Source organism: Homarus americanus, unplaced genomic scaffold (genome assembly GCF_018991925.1).
Source record: "Homarus americanus isolate GMGI-L3 unplaced genomic scaffold, GMGI_Hamer_2.0 scaffold19952, whole genome shotgun sequence".
Classification (NCBI taxonomy): domain Eukaryota; kingdom Metazoa; phylum Arthropoda; class Malacostraca; order Decapoda; family Nephropidae; genus Homarus; species Homarus americanus.
Genome location: NW_024741599.1, coordinates 159,009 through 182,292, shown reverse-complemented (window position 1 = coordinate 182,292; position 23,284 = coordinate 159,009). Strand labels below are relative to the sequence as shown.

General features: G+C 40.8%; 1 protein-coding gene across 1 annotated transcript in view; it reads left to right on the top strand.

Annotated features, from left to right (window-relative positions):
• LOC121875995 (protocadherin Fat 1-like) overlaps positions 1-23,284 on the top strand; it is a gene marked incomplete at its 5' end in the record, with an annotated part of 192,474 nt that overhangs the window by 38,851 nt on the left and 130,339 nt on the right. The window contains 4 exons of the mRNA XM_042380838.1: positions 1,677-1,888; positions 5,046-5,147; positions 13,406-13,561; positions 17,160-17,370. Coding sequence (XP_042236772.1) covers positions 1,677-1,888; positions 5,046-5,147; positions 13,406-13,561; positions 17,160-17,370 — 681 coding nt within the window. The remainder of the gene's footprint in view (positions 1-1,676; positions 1,889-5,045; positions 5,148-13,405; positions 13,562-17,159; positions 17,371-23,284) is intronic.

Below are 23,284 nucleotides of genomic sequence, written 5' to 3'. Positions count from 1 at the left end.
TTACCAACTTAATTCCTCTCCATCGTGTGTCAACTACAATAGGAACTTGATATTCATAAGTCTTATAACATCAGCTCAAACTATCTCAAACTTTATCTTATGCAACAATCCCTGAACAAAATACTAAACCTCTATGGCTTCACACTTTACGTCGTTCCTCCACAAATATGATAATAAATGTCCAGTCTACTCAAACCACAAATTCACCCAACTATCGTTTATTTCCTCATTGAAGTTCCTGCTGTTATACACTCAGGGTCAAACTGGTGAACTTATTGAGAGAGTGTTTCCATAAATGTCATTCCGAGTAATAATCACATGTTAAAATGTCCTGGAAAATATTTTAAGTAGATATATGGAATCCCTGTGTAAGCCTCTGTAGTGCGACTTATATTTTCCAAACCAAAATACAATTGAGAGAGAACTGTCGAGCGCAGAGATGCTAAATTAAAACAGGTGAAATTGCCCGAACCATCATATTGACCTATCAGAGATCATAGCCAGGCAAGCGAGCACTCTCTATATTAGCCAGACTTCATAAATCTACCAATTGCGCTGATGGCACGGCACGGCAGAGTACGGCAGGGCAGGGCATGGCAGGGCACGGCACGGCACAGGTGAGGAGTTGCTCATCACCTACTAAGTCCAGTCTTGTATATCCATGACACCACTACTGTCTTACTCTATTCTTTAATTGGTATGTAATGTATGTGGTCATACAGGTAATTTCTGTATTAAATATTCGACTATGTGTTTACGCTACTTCTTGTGATTTTGTTCTGTACGTTAATTGTGTGAATTTTAGCGATTTAGTCAGTATTAGTTTTCTGTTTTAGTCATTATTATTCCTCTGATATTCTTTTTACCTCTCATATACGCATTTTGATATATATATTACTCGTACTGTAGTATTCTGATAAAGTAAAGAGGAACTGTCGAAACATTGCCAAGTACATACGTCGCTGTTCTCTACTCGTTGCTATCCATGCTACGTCGACACTTCGTACGAGGATTAAGAGGATCCTTGTGAGTTGAAGGAAATTAATAACAATACAATAATAACAATACAATAATGAATGGTGGATTAGAAACACGCTTTTATTTCCTGACAGATTCTGAGAACAACTTTATCCGTCCTCAGACACACACTATAATAGGCGATTATTGTTATGTGTAATAGTGTCTTGTAGGCATAGTAGTAAAATAGGGAGAACCTAATCATTACATGTTCATCTGTAAATGGTATTTAACCAAATATTTCCCATTCTAACATAAAATAGAAAGAAAGAACAAGACCCATAAGTTTCTAGCAGTTAATTTATTTCATGATCTTCCAAAGTGTAAAATTATCAAAGGAATTCAACTGAGAAACTTGTAGTCACAACTCTGTCATATTATCCCTTAAGAGCGAGTAGGAACTTTAGACCCATTTGAAGGAGAAAACAAGTGACGCCCAAACTCTTGCTGTGGGCGGAGTGTTTATTTCTTAATAACCCAGCTCCTGCAGTGTGAACTGTGGAGGTGCTCATACAACTTGTCATAATATATCATAAGTGTCTCTGTGTCATATTACAGGTGTAGTGAGTGTGCTATGGTCGTCCTATACAGTTAGGTAGGTTACAGGTGTAATCAGTACCTTTGTCGTCTAATATAAGTGTCATTGTGTTGTGTTACAGGTGTTGTAAGCACACTATGGCCGCTGGACCGGGAGGAACAGGCAGAGTACGAGCTATGGGTGACGGTGAGTGACGGGCAGCTCTCCTCCGTCACGCCTGTCTTCATCACCGTCAGTGACGTCAATGACAACGCCCCAGAGTTCGTGGAGGGACTTTACCGCGTCACCGTCCCCGCCCGGAGCAAGACCAGGAAGCGGGAGGCCATGTTCAGGGTAGGTCCTGCTGCTGTACCTCCCTGCCTCTCATACCTGGAGGTGCTGGCTTGTGTGAGGTGTTGAGGGTGGGTGGAAGTGCTAGGGTGAGGAGGTGGAGGTGCAGGGGTGAGGGAAGTGTTGGTGGTAGGTGGAGGTCCAAGGGTGAGGGGTTATTGAGGGTAGGTGGAGGTCCAAGGGTGAGGGGTTATTGAGGGTAGGTGGAGGTACAGGGGTGAGGGGTTATTGAGGTAGGCGGAGGTGTAGAGGTGAGGGGTTATTGAGGGTAGGCTGAGGTGTAGAGGTGAGGGGTTATTGAGGGTAGGCGGAGGTGTAGAGGTGAGGGGTTATTGAGGGTAGGCGGAGGTCCAAGGGTGAGGGGTTATTGAGGGTAGGCGGAGGTGTAGAAGTGAGGGGTTATTGAGGGTAGGCTGAGGTGTAGAGGTGAGGGGTTATTGAGGGTAGGCGGAGGTGTAGAGGTGAGGGGTTATTGAGGTTAAGAAGGAAATAAAGGCGGGGAAGTTGACAATGAAAGGAAGCGATTGAATAGGGAGAGGTGTTAATGGTATGGTGTTGAGGGTGGGTCCACCTAGTGAGGAAACGGGGCAACATGCTGAGGGTGACAGCACTTTAGGAGGGAATGATTTAAGGGAGAGAGGAGAGAATCCGCTCCTAACTTAATCACCTTCTCTAGACACATAATGATCCCCACTCGTGAAGAGACACCTAACACATGGCCATCAGCTGATATAGAGTCTAAGATCAAAGGCAGTGTGTGAGAGCCGTATTAGAGGTCCTTCTAGGTAGTTGAAACCCTTGAACCTCCTTCTATCTTTTTAATGTGTGTGTGTGTGTGTGTGTGTGTGTGTGTGTGTGTGTGTGTGTGTGTGTGTGTGTGTGTGTGTGTGTGTGTGTGGACGACCATATTAAGTGTTGAGTTAGGCCATTTCTCTCTCTCATCCACCCACTTCAAGTCTTTTTCCGTGTGTGGTGGTCCATGTGAAGAGATTAAATACTGATGGTAGGAGACCAAGGGAGCTGAGTGCAATAAATGGAGAAATTTCAAACATTTTTATACCTGAGAAACAGAACAAGATGAAGCTTGGTCAGGAACACTGATGAAAGATGATAATAGATGGGATTAATGGTCAAACAATTTTAGAGTTAGAAATTAGAATGAGGGGCACGGGATGGAGGTTAATAAAGAAAGAAATGAGAAACAATATAACAAGATGACAAACATTAACAGATTAAGTAATAAATTAGAAACAGCATAAAAATGATGAACACGAAGATTTTGAACCACCGTGGGCGTCCTTAGTACTTTATGAGTTCGTGGATGTAAATTTCCTCGTAAGAGACAAAACTAGAACAAACCCAGAGGGAACATCATGTCACACACACTCCCAGCAGTACACAATAGACAGGTTACACTTGATTCCAGCTGCGTTATAGCTCCGCCACACATGACTTTATTGCTTCGTCGATACCAAATGATGTATAAGATTTATCATTATTTCCCGCATGTTGAGAATGGTCCTCCTAAAGGTGTATGTGGATGCTGTGTGGCTGGGAGAGAGAAACCACTGTGAACGCCCATATCTCAAAAAAGAAAAGAAATTAAAAATCCCAAATTTGGACCGATTTTCAAACTTTTGGTATCTATAGACAGGTCAGAGAAATGGTGTCCATTTTGATGGACATGACCAACTTTACGTCCATTACATATTAAGCACGAGGTAATTATATTTCAAAATAATAACATTTTAGCCATCAGCTAAAAAAAATCCTCCACATTAAACCAATATGAATAGCTCAATGAAATCCGAACAAAAGTTTAATTAGGTTGTCCCTGCAACATGGTCAAAGTTTCATCCAAATTAGTAAGAATCACTTCATGTAGATACAAGTTCATGAGATATCATGTGAGGACTTTTTTTGGTGTTAGACTAAACATTTACCTACCGTCATATTTGATCTCCCTATACCTCCAACTGTCTCCTTTACCCACCTCACACCTTGAGAACATGATACTGAAAATTCTTCGTAAATATCTATGCTGATAATATATAACTAACAACTTGAGGGATATTTGGTTAATGTGTTTAATGGTCGTTCACTTTTAGGATCATAACACCACCTTCACATACAGAATATGTTCAGCATACACTCACCTACGTCTACGACGCCCTGATGTAAAACTTATCACAATATAGTGTATAGAAGTGTGAAAGATAAAGTACAATACAGACTATATATATATATATATATATATATATATATATATATATATATATATATATATATATATATATATATATATATATATATATATATATATATATATATATATATATATATCAACCTCTCTTGACATATATATAAAACAAATTACACCTCCATGTATTGTCACCGGCTGTAAGATACTTGTATTTAATAAGGAGAGGTGAAGGTGGAAAGAAATAATCATTGCAGTGTGTGGTGACCGTGTTGGGAGGGGGAGGTAGACAACTAGTATATTTTATTGTTGTTGTTACTACTGCCAGGTGTGAGAGGAGAGGGAGGAGGTTGACATTTTAGAAAACGTTTGTGTTGTAGCTACTGTCATCAAGTGTGTGAAAGGTGAAGGGGAGTGGGTAGATAATTAGTAAAGCGTAATTACTACAGTCAGGTGTGTCAGATCGTAGACCGAGTGATAATGATGATGGTTGTCGTCTGGGGCTGCATTACACCTCAGGTTGAGTTAGGTGTCAGTGATCAAACCCAGTGTCTTGTATGAGAGAGTAATGTTATTTAGTAATGAACCAAAATGTTTCATAAAGATGCCATACTTTGTCACTGATAATATAATTATGTTTAAATATATATTTTTTTCCAGCCATTTTCTAGTTTATACTAAATAAGATGACATCTTATTTAGTTGAAGTGGCCGAGGCTGCGGGGTGCGGAAGTGTGTCTCCTGCAGTTAATGTTGACTCTGTGTTTAGATCATTATTTAGGTTATATCATGTAGCGTGGCCACACTGAGCCAGGGCACGGACTGGTGTGCCAAATGGCTTCTTCACCACCCTTCCCTCACCACCTTGTAGCAGCCACCTCCGTAAAGCTTGTGTGCCTTCTGTAAATACACCTTTGCTTTCCTGTCCTTGGTGCTATGTATGTGGTGGTGGTGGTGCAGCCCGACCCTGTGGACGATGGTAGTGAGTCGGTATGGGCGTGGGGAGACTGGGTGTCCTTCACGCCCACACAGATCACCGCCCACGACGACGCCTTGTTCAGGGTAAGAGGGGCACAAGCGACGCTGGAATCTGTGAGATGGTTATTTTTTGTGTGTGCACGCACAGCATGTTGAGATATTTATTTATTTTGGTATTGCTCAGATCCTGTTGCTCAAAGTCTGTCAGTTTTCTCGAAAATATGAATATTTTGATATAATACTTCCTGCAAGACTTGAGGGGGCAGTTTGAGGCTTAAAGCTTCCACACTAAGGCTCTCACTGTTAACACCGCCTCGGAACACAGCCACACTAAGGCTCTCACTGTTAACACCGCCTCGGAACACAGCCGCACTAAGGCTCTCACTGTTAGCACCGCCTCGGAACACAGCCCCACTAAGGCTCTCACTGTTAGCACCGCCTCGGAACACAGCCCCACTAAGGCTCTCACTGTTAGCACCGCCTCGGAACACAGCCCCACTAAGGCTCTCACTGTTAGCACCGCTGTATTAATTGACGACAACACCAACACGAGCGCTGGATCAATGTACCGATAGTTGCAAGTATTAGTATGTGATGGTGAATTAATACCAGTTAACAGTTTCTTAACAGTTGACACTCCACTCACAGTTCACCTCCTCCTGGTGTTCACACAATGATAATAAATTACCAAAAGTAGTTTATTGCCGCAAACTGGAGTAAGAATAATTCCAGTTACCAATCAGTTGTCCAAAAGACAAAATTATTTGAAAAAATTCAATAATATTTTGGAAACTTAATTTGTCTTTGTTCCGAATATATTACAACATATTAGATGACCAAGTTTGCCTAATGAATGTTTTTAATTAAGATTTTCTGAAAGGTTTTAGAATTAATACAAAACATAATGCATGTATGCCATGAATTCATCAGATACAAAAGATGACTCGGGCATTAACTGTACAACCTAATTTTACCTGGTTATATCTGCCCAGGTAACGACTCAATTAAAATGATTACTTCGTTATGAAGAGAAAGTAACTATGTAAACATTACCTTCCCTTCCTTGGACTCATTTTATCTGAATTCAATAGTTAAACAATAATTACTAGTTATCGACGCTATATTTATCACAATTAAACTTCATCCACCAATATCAACGTTTTCAGTTTCATAATTAAAAGGTGAGAGTAAGTGGTGGTCAAGGTGTTGTGTGCAGTGCCTACATCACCACTCACTACCACACCTGCACGTGCACACAGTAACAAGTCACCAACGTCAGCTGTGGCTCACAGTGGGTGACTCACACGCTAGATGTTAAATTGAAGGAATATAAGGGACTATTAGCCGCATAGCACGCTACTATGAGCTCGTAAAGGCTGTACGATACACAGTGGGAGAGCAGCCACCATGCACCGTCTCACTCACACTGCCCCCACACACTCTGCTGTTGGGATATTGTATTACCATCACACAGCTTCCTCACAGCTAGGCCACGTGACCTCTTGTGACCTCAGTGTGTCCCGTGGTCTTGCATGACAACATTCAGAGACTGTATACGACTCATCTTGCTTGCTGGACGCTTATGTTTTCGTGTGGACATTAACATCTTCCATTGGGAATCTTTGCTCGACAAGGATATTACTGTAGTTTATGGTTAGTTTGAAGAAGAAAGTGTTTTCCTCTTATTATTAACAACTCACATAACAACTCATTTCAGAAAAAAAAACTACAATCTATATTATTTCGAAAACTTACAAAGGAAAGTGAAGGCATTGGTAGATAATTATGAACCTGTGTTGTTACTTACGTGTTTGAGTGAGTGACTAAGGAACAATGGAGCATTATATGGTTTATGTTTAAAGTGAGTTTATGTCGCGTCTGTTAAATGTTTGTGTCGTGGATGTCTTGAACGATATCCGGGAATGTGGAGACAGATGGTGTTTATATGTAACTGCTTGTGGTCATAATGTAACGTATTCAGTTGTGTGAATGTTAGTATGCTTTATATATTGTACAATGGTAGAGTACATCATCTGTGGCAAGAGTAACACGTTATTACAAGTCTCCCAGAGCTGTAGTAGGAAGACTTGGTCAGCCCTGGTGCAGCTCACATGTCCTACAGTAAATACATAAAGCTGTACTGAAATACATATGCGACACCGACTAGATAGGTTTGGTTGTATGTATGTATGTAATTGATGCGGTTATTATATTACCATCTTCCTCTTCGACAATCTTTCTTGCATGTTTAAACCAAGTATATTGACATTATTTAACATTTTAGTCTAATTATAAAGATGTCATTTAACTCACTATATTTCCTCCTTAATAATATACAGTAGTCATGGTAATCATCAGCTTGGTGAAAGTTTTAATACGACAAACTCACAAATGTATGACGTCATTCACCTATGTTGCTATAGTTCGTCGTAAGACTTGTATTTTGTTCACGTTTCCTCTTTATCTCTGGCTCCTCCCCTGGACCAAATTCTCAAAGGTTCCTCCTATTGTTTTACTCCTAAATGAAGTTATGACAACGCAGATAATCTGGTCAGTCAAGTTGTCGGCCAAAATAGCTCTAAGCCTGTTACGTAGTTTAATTAGTTGTTTTTCCCCATTTACCGGGAATTTGAGAATTAGGACCCAGGTGAAGGAAGTTTTGGGATCAGTTTAAGTGTGAACCTTAAGCATGAACCTCTATTGTCCTCGATATGACTGTGAAGTGTCTGCATGTTCCCTTGTGCATGTCTCTTGTTCCTGCCTGAACCATACCGTGAGAACCAGTTTACTATAACATGACGTCCCACACCTACGGAAGCTCCGGTAAGCTGTGTTTACATACACCTTAAGCGGTCACCCCGCTCTATACTTTTCTGACGACACGATCAGACACACCTAACTCATTTAACAGTGCCCTACATTATCAGTCACCTAGGATGTGTTGGCAGAGAGTCTACCTAAAGATGAGTTTACATGGTGTGAAATCATTGTCAGAATTGATCCTAAAGATTTGTTTTATTACATATACTAGATGAATGTACAGTAGTTGTGTACTTGGGTGTTGCTCGGTCACCTGAACCAGCAACAAGTCTTGTGCAGCACAAGTTGTAGTGAACCTTTATTCTTTACACAGGAAAGAATAACTTCACGTAATCCTGGATGAACCATTGCCTGTGTATTTATATACTGACAACTTGTATTTAAACAACGAGGTTGCTTACGTATAAACACTGATTAACAGTAACAGTCTGTATCTATCTATCTATCTATCTATCTATCTATATATATATATATATATATATATATATATATATATATATATATATATATATATATATATATATATATATATATATATATATATATATATATATATGCTGATAACCACAAGGAAAAAGAAAAACACGAAGTTCCCAAGCGCTCGTGTAATTCACATCTTCAGGGGTGAGTACAAACTAAGTTTGTTTGTGCTTAGTTGTACTCACCCCTGAGATGTGAATTACAGGCACAGAATATCGCTTCATCACCTTGCCTACAGTGATTTATTTGCGTATATATATATATATATATATATATATATATATATATATATATATATATATATATATATATATATATATATATATATATATATATATATATATATATATATATATATATGCTATATATATATATATATTAACAAAAGAATATCTGTGTGTTTGTGTGTGTGTGTCGCACGAGAATCTCGAAAACTACTTTACCGATCTGTAGTGATGATGGATGATGATGTTATATGTAGTGATGATGGATGTTGTTATATGTAGTGATGATGGGTGATGTTATATGTAGTGATGATGGATGGTGTTATATGTAGTGATGATGGATGGTGTTATATGTAGTGATGATGGATGGTGTTATATGTAGTGAAGATGGATGATGTTATATGTTGTGATGATTGGTGTTATATGTAGTGATGATTAGACAATAAAATAATAACAGTTTAATGATAAAAAAAATATACTTTTCGTACCGTTGTAGTAAAAAACATGGTGGAGCTTACATACACCGTTAATGAACTATTGATGGAAGAAGAAGTTTTGGGGGATTGAACAGTGAGACAATGTGGAGCCTCCCGGAGGGTGGCGTCCTACCGTGTGTGTCCGCACGAGAATCTCGGAAACTACTTAACCGATCTGTAGTGATGATGGATGGTGTCATATGTAGTGATGATGGATGGTGTTAGATGTAGTGATGATGGATGATGATATATGTAGTGATGATGGATGGTGTTATATGTAGTGATGATGGATGGTGTTATATGTAGTGATGATGGATGGTGTTGTATGTAGTGATGATGGATCGTGTTATATGTAGTGATGATGGATGGTGTTATATGTAGTGATGATGGATGATGTTATATGTAGTGATGATGGATGATGTTATATGTAGTGATGATGGGTGGTGTTATATGTAGTGATGATGGATGCTGTTCTATGTTGGATGCTCCAGAGTGGGAACTGGCAAAAATCTGTACATACTTGCTGCTAATGGCAAAACCAAAAATGTGGCCTACCCTAATGCACTACAGTGAGACAATGTGGAGCCTCCCAGAGGGTGGCGTCCTACCGTGGCCTAGCTAAAGAGCGGCGTTTCTGCTAGTACTGTATATTCCTGAATTTACTTAACGTAGTAAGACTTTGATAGTGATGAAGTGTATTGCGATGGTGGAGGTAAATGTATCCTTGTGGGGAGAGAGGCGATAGTCACCTGCTCGCCTCTCACGATACCTTCTTGGATAAACAATGTTATTATTTTGTAACTAATTTCTTGAATAACTCCACCTGCTTATGTGATATTTACACAGCTGATCGTGTTACAGGTGAACAGATACACAGTTAGTCATGCTACAGGTGAACAGATACACAGTTAGTCATGCTACAGGTGAACAGATACACAGTTAGTCATGCTACAGGTGAACAGATACACAGTTAGTCATGCTACAGGTGAACAGATACACAGTTAGTCATGCTACAGGTGAACAGATACACAGTTGTCATGTTACAGGTGAACAGATACACAGTTAGTCATGCTACAGGTGAACAGATACACAGTTGTCATGTTACAGGTGAACAGATACACAGTTGTCATGTTACAGGTGAACAGATACACAGTTAGTCATGCAGGTGAACAGATACACAGTTAGTCATGCTACAGGTGAACAGATACACAGTTGTCATGTTACCAGGTGAACAGATACACAGTTGTCATGTTACAGGTGAACAGATACACAGTTAGTCATGCTGGGTGAACAGATACACAGTTGTCATGTTACAGGTGAACAGATACACAGCTGATCGTGTTACGGGTGAACAGATGCACAGTTGGTCATGCTGGTGAACAGATACACAGTTGTCATGCTACAGGTGAGGAACAGATACACAGTTGTCCGGCACTACGGGTGAACAGATACACAGTTAGTCATGCTACAGGTGAACAGATACACAGCTGATCGTGTTACAGGTGAACAGATACGCAGTTAGTCATGCTACCAGGTGAACAGATACACAGTTGTCATGCTACAGGTGAACAGATACACAGTTGTCATGCTACAGGTGAACAGATACACAGTTGTCATGCTACCGGTGAACAGATACACAGTTGTCATGCTACAGGTGAACAGATACACAGTTAGTCATGCTACAGGTGAACAGATACACAGCTGATCGTGTTACAGGTGAACAGATACACGGATTGTCATGTTACAGGTGAACAGATACACAGCTGATCTCGTGTTACAGGTGAACAGATACACAGTTGTCATGTTACAGGTGAACAGATACAGCTGATCTGTTACAGGTGAACAGATGCACAGTTGCCATGCTACAGGTGAACGAATCACAGTTGTCATGTTACAGGTGAACAGATGCACAGCTGATCGTGTTACAGGTGAACAGATGCACAGTTGTCGTATTTACAGGTGAACAGATACACAGTTAGTCATGCTACGGGTGAACAGATACACAGTTGTCATGTTACAGGTGAACAGGTACACAGTTGTCATGTTACAGGTGAACAGATACACAGTTAGTCATGCTACAGGTGAACAGATACACAGTTGTCATGTTACAGGTGAACAGATACACAGTTGTCATGTTACAGGTGAACAGGTACACAGTTGTCATGTTACAGGTGAACAGGTACACAGTTGTCATGTTACAGGTGAACAGATACACAGTTAGTCATGCTACAGGTGAACAGATACACAGTTAGTCATGCTACAGGTGAACAGATACACAGTTGTCATGTTACAGGTGAACAGATACACAGTTAGTCATGCTACAGGTGAACAGATACACAGTTAGTCATGCTACAGGTGAACAGATACACAGTTAGTCATGCTACAGGTGAACAGATACACAGTTATCATGTTACAGGTGAACAGATACACAGTTGTCATGTTACAGGTGAACAGATACACAGTTGTCATGTTCGATTGGACAAGTACTCGCTCCAAAAAGTTTCTTCACGGAGGGGTTCGATGAATTTTAAAATGAACATTGTGATTCCTGTTGTCTCGGTTGGGTTGTTAAAATCCTTCGTCCGTTGTGTCATATTGTCTTACACAAAATCATAAAGATACTTTTTGTAGCGAGACACCGTGACCACGTTACAAGTGAACAGGTTCACTAGTTCAACACATCAACAATGAGACGAGGTTGGTGACGTGACTACCTGCTGTGTGACGTAACCTCCAGTCCAGCAGGTGTAGTCGCCACTCGCTGACACTGCTCACCAGTGACTGACCTCACCTTTTTCTTTTATTGTTATTGTTAACAAAATGTATCACACACACTCACACACACACACACACACACACACACACACACACACACACACACACACACACACACACACACACACACACACACTATCAGACTTACAATACTGAAAAATATCATGTATGTTATTCCTCTGTGTAGTATGTATAGTTCTATGCATCTTCTTCCCTCAGAGTTGATTATTGTTACCTGACAAGACAAGACCGACGTGATAACTGTGACATATTCTTGGTCTAACACAAAATACAACTTCTGTTAATCACACCCACGTGAAAAAACTCTCGACGTAGTTATCATTATTTTTTTTTTACTTGATATTTCATTCATTCATTTATGTATCTTGACCTGGTTTCTTGTTTTATCTTTTCATGAAGTATCAAGTGGATATAAGTGTGTGAGCATAAAGACAAAACTAATAGGATAATTTCTCGGTTTAGGTTATGAGTCTTAGTGTTGAGTTGAATAGTTTGGTCTGCAGAGATACAACTGGGTAGCAGATGTAGTGAAGTAACACTGTGGCGTGAGTCATCTTCCTGAGAATTATTTACTCTGCTTTCAATGTCTCTCTTATGTTTCTCCTTTTTTTAAACTTTTTTATTTTTTTTTTTTTTTTACTTTTCTTCTCTTTATCAGTCTCTCTTCTTCTTTCTGTCTCTTAGGTCTTGATTTTTCTTTAGCTCTTTTCATCTTCTATATTCCCCGTTTTTTCCTTCTCTTCACACTAGTGTAGTGGAGGGCACAGGAACCAGGCGACGACTACACAGACATAAGAGGCCAAGTTCAGACTTAACCCAGATGAAGGAGTGACAGAGTGTGAATCATAATAATTATGTAGTGATTCATGTGACAGAATGATGTGAGCTCACCTGAAGGACATGGAGCTCCCTAACTACCTTTGCCTGTACTGCATGTGAGGTAGAAGACGTTGTTCGAGCACGATTTATTTAGTTTGGTTTGTGTAATTACTTTTTATTTACAACTTGGTTATTATGTAGGAAGTGATGCATGACTGAGACTTAAAAACAACGAGTTACTACTACCATGAAGGTTTATTTTTGATGGCATGGATAACCACAGTAATAACATGTAATCAATAAAACATCCAATTTGTGAACTAAAATATAATTAAATCCGGCAGCACGAATATATATATATATATGTCTCATTAAAAATAAGCACCGAGAACTTTTCTAAAGCACAACCCCAATAAAATAACCCTGTAGATACCATTTTCCTGAAGATATTTCTACCTTGAGTCTTGTTCCTGTGACATATCCTGGCCGCAGGTGGATGGTGCTGTTAGGTTCTGCCGTACCTCTTGTAAGTTCAGTCCTCCAGTGAATCTCTCATAAACAACTTGTCTTTCTTTCTCGGCTGTCGGTCTTAATCTCTTCATAGACTAAGTCACTTGTCCATATTTTACACAGTGTGGGAGTTTAAGGGCGCTACTATGATACGTGTTCCACTGCCTCGGTAAACAGTGAGTCACTCTCTTGTCTCTCCTTCACACGCGTCGTGAAGGTGTTCGCCAGGGACGCAGACGCTGGCATGAACGGCGACATCGACTACAGCATCAAGTCGGGCAAGGGCAAGAAAGGTCGCTTCAAGATCCACCCAAAAACTGGTCAAGTGTACACCAATAAGGCCTTCACACATGACATGATCTTCAACCTCATGGTAAGTATAAATAAAACAACTTCTGGTTGTTACCAAAGTGTTCATCATAGTTTTCACTTATCTAGTAGACTAGGTGACAGCTTATGTATTTTGTTTATGTAGAAAATACTTATGAAAACTATGGAAGAATACATCTGTAAGGGGCCGAGATCAGTTAACACTATTAAACTGTGTATTATACTTAACGGCGGTGGATCTTGGTACAGTTGCGGAAATGTGTTCCTAGGGTAAGAACACAAAGAAGCAGGTTACCCGCTTGCTGGTTTCCAGCGCCGCCAGTCAGCGCTGGTAGGCGGACACAGAGGACACATGGTAGGCGGACACAGAGGACACATGGTAGGCGGACACAGAGGACACATGGCAGGCGGACACAGAGGACACAGGTTCATCTGCGAGTGTTTGTCCAGGTGTCGTACAGTAAAGATGTTTAGCTCCTCGCCTGACGAAGATTTTCATTTGCTCTATAGTGATGATGCAAAAATCACGATAAAAACAACTGGAATACATGAAATCAATCACAGTAGAGAAAATTACGGTGAATATCACCATATTTTTAGTGAGCTAAAAGGGACTCAAATAGGTTTTTTAAATACATGAGAATGACTTGGGAAACTTTTGACTACCTTTTGAAGTAGGTTGAATATCCTATGTCTCGCTGCCTTATAGCAGGGTGGGGGGGGGGGCCACTGCTCGATATACGTGTAACCTTGACCTTGTAGACAATTTCAGCTCCCTACTGCTGAAGACATTGGTATGGAGTCTGCCAAAGGCTTGAGATGCACATCTGATCCGATGTTGAATCTCTTCATCGATGCCCCCGGTGGTGGACAGGTGGGAGCCGAGATACTGAAAGTGGGTAACATTAGAGAGGGAAGTATCATTAAGCCAGATGAATGGTGGAAGTGTGGGTGAACCAGGGGCAGGCTGAAAGAAAATCTGAGTCTTACGTACATTCACCTCAAGGCCGAAGTATGCATACTCGTTCAGTGTGAGCGACGAGAGTGAGGTCGTCTGCATGCTAAAGTTCAGTAATGGAAGCTGCTGACACCTTTGTTTCTACCTGGAGTCGTCTTATGATGAAAAGACTCTTCATCCATTACTGGATGTCCACCCCGCCGGCTAAATTGGCAATGGCTCAAGTAAGGAAGGCAGCCAAAAAAATGGAAAAGAGAGTTGATGAAGGCCATGTCCAGGTCACGACGCTGTTCTCTGTACATTTTCTCTATTTGGCGGGCATCAGAGATCATGTCAATGGTGGCACGTGATAGTCTAAAGCTACATTGAGATTCTGAGAGGAAGTTTTCCTCCTCAGGAAGAAGTCAGTTTAGTAGGACTCTGGCTACGGAGAGCAGTAAGATCCCGTGGTAGTTGCCATAGTGTGACCGGTCTCCCTTGTTCCTATAAATATTGACGATGGAGGCGTTTTTAAGAGCTTGGGAGATTTCCTCACTTCCCCACAAATTATCCAGGAGAGAGTGGAAACGGCTGGTAAGCAGAGGTCCTCCTGCTTTAAACACCTCGGCTGGGATTCCATCAGGCCATGAGGCTTTGTTATTTTTCATCTGTTTGACGGCAGTAGCTACCGACGCACACACACACGGACTCCTTTATTATTTTGGATGAATTTCCATATAAAGGATAGCAAACGTATGTGAACAATGTTATCGACGTGTTTGACTGCTGCGGAAGGTTGACAACGAATTAAACATTGAATATCGCTTATGCATCTTGAGAGAAACCGCCGACTCATGTAATTTATGAAATCTGCATTTCATGTATAAGAATTTGACTTCTGTTTCAAATGTATAAATATATGTTTGACTTGAGAAAGGAACGTAATGACTTGTGCAATATATAAAGGCACTTTTGCTTGCGGAGGAAGGCCGATGGCAGATATATTCGCCATGTATTGCAGAGGAAGGTGTGGGTCTGGTATATCACCATGTTTAACAGAGGGAGGCCATCGACAGGTATACACGCCCTGCACAGTAACACTATGTATAACACTGAACTCCTTCCTGCCACGTTTAGTGTCACGGTTCGCCACCTTCTCAGGGGCCAGTAATGCCACTTTTCTTAATTATCGACATGCGTATCGAGGCTTTCATCAGCCGTTCCTCAATTTTTACTGATCTCCATTAATTTGTGTCTCATAATTTGATGTTGGACTACGTGATATATATTTTTTTAATTTATTCATATATCATTTATTGTGCACTCATGCATCGGTATAACAACAACTACTGATTAATAGCGACGAGGCTGCGTTCCAGACACCTACTGCCAGCCACCCTGCAACACCCTCCCTCCCTACCAGTGTTCCAGACACCTACTGCCAGCCACCCTGCAACACCCTCCCTCCCTACCAGTGTTCCAGACACCTACTGCCAGCCACCCTGCAACACCCTCCCTCCCTACCAGTGTTCCAGACACCTACTGCCAGCCACTCTGCAACACCCTCCTCCCCTACCAGTGTTCCAGACACCTACTGCCAGCCACCCTGCAACACCCTCCCTCCCCTACCAGTGTTCCAGACACCTACTGCCAGCCAGCCTGCAACACCCTCCCTCCCCTACCAGTGTTCTAGACACCTACTGCCAGCCACCCTGCAACACCCTCCCTCTCCTACCAGTGTTCCAGACACCTACCGCCAGCCACCCTGCAGCACCCCTCCCCTGCCAGTGTTCAGACACCTGCCAGCCACCCTGCAACACCTCCCTGCCAGTGTTCCAGACACCTGCCAGCCACCCTGCAACACCCTCCCCTGCCAGTGTTCCAGACACCTACTGCCAGCCACCCTGCAACACCCTCCCCTGCCAGTGTTCCAGACACCTACTGCCAGCCACCCTGCAACACCCTCCCTCCCTGCCAGTGTTCCAGACACTTACTGCCAGTCATCCTGCAACACCCTCCCTCCCTGCCAGTGTTCTCGTAAAGGATAACTATTACCTTTAATATAGTCAGCCATTTGTCACTAAACTTTCTAGTTCTCGGGAAAAACAGTGATTTTAAATAATATCCCCCAGGGAACTTGAAGCTCATTTGCAAAGTGGTCGCCTGAGAACAAAAAAATCTTGAGGCATCTAGAGAGAATCTCGAGGAAATTAGATGCTGTTCTGACTTACACACACACACACACACACACACACACACACACATTCATCAGTGAATATTAAATATAAGTGTTATAATATTTTTTCAGAGAATTATAGATACAAATTATTTATGCGATGACACAATTGAGTTAATTATTAATGTTGCACCAGGTGGATGTCCCTCAAGAGTATGGCTGTCGTTCTTATGATCATATTAGTGTTTACCAGTGTTGTTATGAGGCAGCCGAGGGAAGGGTTACAAACAGTGTGGGCTGCCACTCTGTCACCAACACCCATAGGCTGCCTCGTGACACTTTCCTGCCGCCCACACTGCCACACTGTTTATCACTTGACAATCTCCTGCCGCCCACACTGCCACACTGTTTATCACGTGACACTTTCCTGCCGCCACACTGCCACACTGTTTATCACCTGACGTTCATTATTATCATCAAGTATACATGGTATTAGAGACGCTGACAGGCACGCCCACTTCCCCACAGATCCAGGCCCAAGACAACGGACGTCCACAGATGAGCGCCACAACGAGGGTGTTGGTGCGTGTTGCAGACGTCCCCGAGACCTCCGACCATCCGCCCGTCCTGCCCACGCCCGCTCCCGCCCATGTTATGGAGACGGACCCACCTGGCCACGTAGTGTCGTTTGTCACAGCCCACGATCCAGACAACGACACCTTGTGGTACTACATTACAGGTAAGGTCTCGAGTGTCATGGAGGCGGACCATTTAAGTGTGTATAGGTTCTTCGTATTAATGCAACCAGTTTATGAAAAAGATTCACCTTCTCACAGTAGTCCGAAAATTTCAGTTCCTTTTCAAAATAAACAACTAGATATTTCTCACGTCTTTTACCTGGGAGGCATATATCTGCCTTACTATGGGACATACTCTCAAGGTGCACGATCAAGGTTCATCTTCACCATCCATTCTTATTCCCACACTTGGGGCCATTAGAGATCGCCCTGGAATGATACGCAGTCCGTTGGATTTTTAATTTCCCTGAACAACTTAGTATTTTCATCAATATTTTATATAGAAAATGAATGACGTTTGGCATATAATTTAAGGAACAGACAAATAGTAACGGTGATAACATATTGCCTCACAGCACGCCGCTTGTCTCATAGATGACTGACAATTTCCTGCCATTTATCACCACGGATTGTTACGATCTTAAAGACCCATCGTAGGAAAATTTCTATGTATTGCGTGTCCTTTTCATTAAATTGAAACCTACGCCTTTTATGAGGTACATAATAAAATGTCTGTCTTCATTACTACCACATTTTAGGATCTGTGACCATACATACCAGTACGTCTATTACCTCCAGCAGCTATGTTGAGCAGCCCAGACATGCTAACAGTTATTAGGGATCTTTTGTTGTCCATACTTCTGCAGAACAAGATAACTAAAGTGTTCTGAAGGTTTGTCACACGCATCTCTTAACACTCTGGGACGCACACTATTAGGGCCAGGGCTTTTATTAACCTTATTTTTATATTTTATTTATACACTTTTCTGAGTTTTGTGCCTCACTGCCCTTCCTTGGAGCTAGCTAGGTTATTTCCACCCCAGAGGACAGTAATTATTTTAAAGTTCCCGTTATATCTTGGTCTGAAACAACACAACTCCTACTTTCAAGTCTCTCATGTGATCGGGTGTCTTGAATTTTGATTTAACAAAGAGATAGAAAACTTTAAGGTTCGACTGGGCCTCGGTTGTGATCCACTTCGGAAACTCTCTTTCCATTTTTTTTTCAAAACTGATTTCGTTTAGTTTATGAACCTAGCATACACCACTCTGTCTACCTGCTCATCTTTCGTGACCCATCTCTTGAAATTCCCGAGATTTCTTCGTAACTTAAGCAAGTACCGGTTAATTCTTGTTTTAAAGTTTCTTAGTTGTTCCAGAACTTAAGGAGTTGGTTTTGGGTATACAAGTATATATATCACTCTTCACAAAACTCCCTACCCATTGTTCCTTGGTTCCTCTATCTTCTGCTACGAATATGTCAGCGTTTTCCTATGGTTTTCCTTCTGTGCTGCTGCATGACTCAGTGTCAAGGAATAGTCCGAGAAGACCGGACAACTCGCCAACTGCACTGGCTAACCATTACCCCAGCACACGATTCGCAAATCGATTAACATCCAGTCCCCAATTACTGCTGTGTAGACAGAGGCAAATGGCTTTAAGAAATTTGCCCATTGTTTCACCCCGCCCGTAGATTGAACCCGAATCCTCTCGCTCGCAAGGCGAACAAGCTGACCATTACGCCACAGGTCTCCACATAGTATTCTGTCTGTCGTCCTGTCTGTCTAGTCACACAGTTAAGACAATACCAGCGGTATACAGCAGCTTTTAACGTCTTCAGTATCATCAGTACTTACGCATCCCCTTCAAAAACTCCTGTACTGTACCGTAATTGTATGCCTGCAGTTTTCATGGTTGGTGGCTGTTTTTTTTTTTTAGTTAAGAAAATCTTTTTCTACTTATATGTCCCTCCACTTAATCACTGCAAACATTTTTTTTCCTCTGTGCCTCTCGTGGTATATCCCATCAGTGTTTCTGCTTTAGACCAATCAGCCGACACTACACCAGAGTAAAAAGCTGATTTTCCCCTCAATTGCCCCTGCAGTAAACCGAGGCACCAGGCTGAGCACTCTTTACTAGAGTGGTCTTGATGAAGTTATGAGTTCACTGACCAATTCCACTCCCTCAGTTCGTATAAAGCCTAAACTGTTAAAACTTTTTTTCTTTTCTCTGTCGAGTCAACACGTGGATCAATCCTCAGCAAGTCTTCTTCAATTAACTTAGCTGTCTTGCTCATGTATTCACACTGTGAGTGAATTTGAAATATCTACAACAATTACTAAGTATTAAATAGGACTCTGTTTGGCTTTGTTGGTTCATATTTTCGTCGTGTTATTTGTAAATATTTTCGTAGCAGCGTGTGTTGCCTTAACACTCGAGTCTGCACTTGACAAGCGGCACTGCTGCATCTAACTCAATTTTAAAATAATTCACAAGCTTTAATTTATTTCCTGCTTTATTTTTCTAACACTTGTGTCGTTATGTGAGTCAGATAATAAAAGTTAAAGCATTGTCTATATTGTAATGTTGTCCTGTAGAAGGTAACGTATTTATGGTTGTACCTAAACCCGTCGGACTGATGTGACTTACTTTACTTAGAATGTTTACTGTGTGTTCATATGTTCACACCCACTCAGGCCTTCCATTCTAACCTGTATTGGGACCAACACGGCACCTGTTGTGGTTCACCAAGGTCATATGGCACCTCTAGTTACAATTACTTTAAAGTGAAGCTCATAGTTGTTCCTCCCATTTCACAAAAATATTAATATTCAAACATGTTAAAGCGGTTTCTATATAACTTAATACTTTGGGCTGGTATTTATTTCATAGGAAATATTCGTGACGTAACTTCTCATATACATATGATCTCAAAGTTAAGGTCTGAAAGATTACTGGAGAAACAACGCGTTCATACTTTGGTTGTTTACAATTCTACCAAGGACATATTTACATATTAGGTGCGCCGGTAGAGTGGACACAACACTCGCTTCCTGTTCTTTTGTGTGGCTGGTTCGATCTCAGAGTACTCCAAGTTCACCAGGCAGTAAATATACATACTAGTGTGGTTTGTCCTGATCTAATGCCTCTGAGACCTAGTTTTCCTTTTCACGTGGTTTTGACACGCAATAACTCCCACGTGGTAACACTTAGTTGAACACCTTAACTTAGATATGATCAGCAATGATTAACACAGCTTAGAAAGTCACACAAAGCCAGTGTTTAGTAGTTATAGCAGCCAGTGTTTAGTAGTTATAGCAGCCAGTGTTTAGTAGTTATAGCAGCCAGTGTTTAGTAGTTATAGCAGCCAGTGTTTAGTAGTTATAGCAGTCAGTGTTTAGTAGTTATTGCAGCCAGTGTTTATTAGTTTTAGAAGCCAGTGTGTATTAGTTATAGCAGCCAGTGTTTATTAGTTATAGCAGCCAGTGTTTAGTAGTTATAGCAGCCAGTGTTTATTAGTTATAGCAGCCAGTGTTTATTAGTTATAGCAGCCAGTGTTTATTAGTTATAGCAGCCAGTGTTTAGTAGTTATAGCAGCCAGTGTTTAGTAGTTATAGCAGCCAGTGTTTAGTAGTCATAGCAGCCATTGTTTAGTTGTTATAGCAGGCATTGTTTAGTAGTTATAGCAGCCAGTGTTTAGTAGTTATAGCAGCCATTGTTTAGTAGTTATAGCAGCCAGTGTTTAGTAGTTATAGCAGCCAGTGTTTAGTAGTTATAGCAGCCAGTGTTTAGTAGTTATAGCAGCCAGTGTTTAGTAGCTATAGCAGCCAGTGTTTAGTAGTTATAGCAGCCAGTGTTTAGTAGTTATAGCAGCCAGTGTTTAGTAGTTATAGCAGCCAGTGTTTAGTAGTTATAGCAGCCAGTGTTTAGTAGTTATAGCAGCCACTGTTTAGTAGTTATAGCAGCCACTGTTTAGTAGTTATAGCAGCCACTGTTTAGTAGTTATAGCAGCCAGTGTTTAGTAGTTATAAGAGTCACTTAAAGAGTGAAAATCTCCGTCAGTGTGTACGTTGGTCATTCGGAAAAACACATATAAATTTACCCATATAAAGTGTTATGAACTTGTTCTTAATACTGTGGACTACATGATAGACTTTTCAAGATTTAATATTTAGAAAAAAATGTCACTCATTAACAGTAGTTTATTAGAGGAATGAATACAATCAGCAAACTCTACACATTACCGAGGAAGAAATAACCTTGGCTCTCTATTGTACGGCTGCCTTACTGAGCTGATAACTATAAGAACATACTAAATGCAGGACAAACTGATAAGAACAGTTATGAAACCGTTCCTGCCTTCAATTTTGTAAACGCTTTTAAAACATCAAAAAATAAACTTATAATTTCTATATTGTTTGATTGTTTATAATATAAAGAAATATTATCTGAGGAGGAAACAATACAATGGTGTACAGTAGACTAGTTTATTTCCAGGTTGAGAGTCTAAGAGTTTATTTTATTGTGAGAAACTGAATTAAGAATTAGTAGGTGTACCCACGTGAGAGAGAGAGAGAGAGAGAGAGAGAGAGAGAGAGAGAGAGAGAGAGAGAGAGACTTCCCGGCATATACGGGCTTGTCTCAAATACCCAATAAGGAGCCATGAATCAAAGCTGTTGTGACGCGCTGCGAGTCAATCACTGAACCTTCAGTCTGGGAGTTCCCTCAGGAGGCTGCAGGCGGCCGGGTAAACCAATCAACTACTAACATGCGAATGTTTGGACTAAGAATTAGGACACTGACAACTGAAACCTACTAAGGAAGAGAAGAAGTCATGGGTATCGTGAATATTGGATTACTGGCATAACAGAACGAGCAGAAGAAAATAAAACCTAAAACAACGTGAATATGATAAACAATTGCCCGATATATAACAGTATAGAACAAGACATAACCAAACATTAAGCAGCCATCATCATAGTCCAAGAAAAAAAAACACCATTAGAAAAGCAAAATTCCTCAGAGACAGAAGATTCGTGTTACAAATTTAACGAATGAATCCAAATAAAGTACCACAACAAGGACTCACTTCAGGGATCCCTTAGAAACATGAGTACCTTTGTTCCCGAGTAGTGATTGCTTATGGGTATTGAAGATGTGAACGGTAACTCTGTGAACCTTAGAGTAATAAAGACTGAAATTAAGAATAAGTCCTTAATGAGTTTGTTAAAGAATCATTTATGTATAATTAACTGGTGTAGATGGATTATTAATACAAGACAATATGGCCGCTGACCAATACCAGGTTAAAGAGATACAGAGAAAAGAATAATGAGTCGAAATGCTGTAGCCTTTATTAAACAACACAGAAGACTTGTAAAGGTGTGAACACTAACAATAAATAATGAGAGTTTGTATTCCTCAGTCAGTGAATGAGTAGGTGACTTTCTCCGTCAGGAAAATCATGTTTAGTTAACAGTTCAGTATAGTCTAAGATATTTGTCTTCGTTAGTAAGCGAATCGGTGACAATATTTCCTCAGTAATTATCGGTAACAAAAGGCTATTTAAAGTCCCGACACAGAGACAATAGTATGGCCAACAAATAGTCGGTTAAGGAAGTGGTTAAAACATCGTTAACCAGAGAGAAGAAGAATGGAACATGATATAGGAAGAAAAAGAATTGTTATGATAAGCTAAATAACATCCTTGGCAGAAACACATGGTTGTAGACGAGGCAGAAACACATGGTTGTAGAAGAGGCAGAAACACATGGTTGTAGACGAGGCAGAAACACATGGTTGTAGAAGAGGCAGAAACACATGGTTGTAGACGAGGCAGAAACACATGGTTGTAGACGAGGCAGAAACACATGGTTGTAGACGAGGCAGAAACACATGGTTGTAGACGAGGCAGAAACACATGGTTGTAGACGAGGCAGAAACACATGGTTGTAGACGAGGTAGAAACACATGGTTGTAGACGAGGAGAAACATGGTTGTAGAAGAGGCAGAAACACATGGTTGTAGACGAGGTAGAAACACATGGTTGTAGTATTTATAGAAACACATGGTTGTA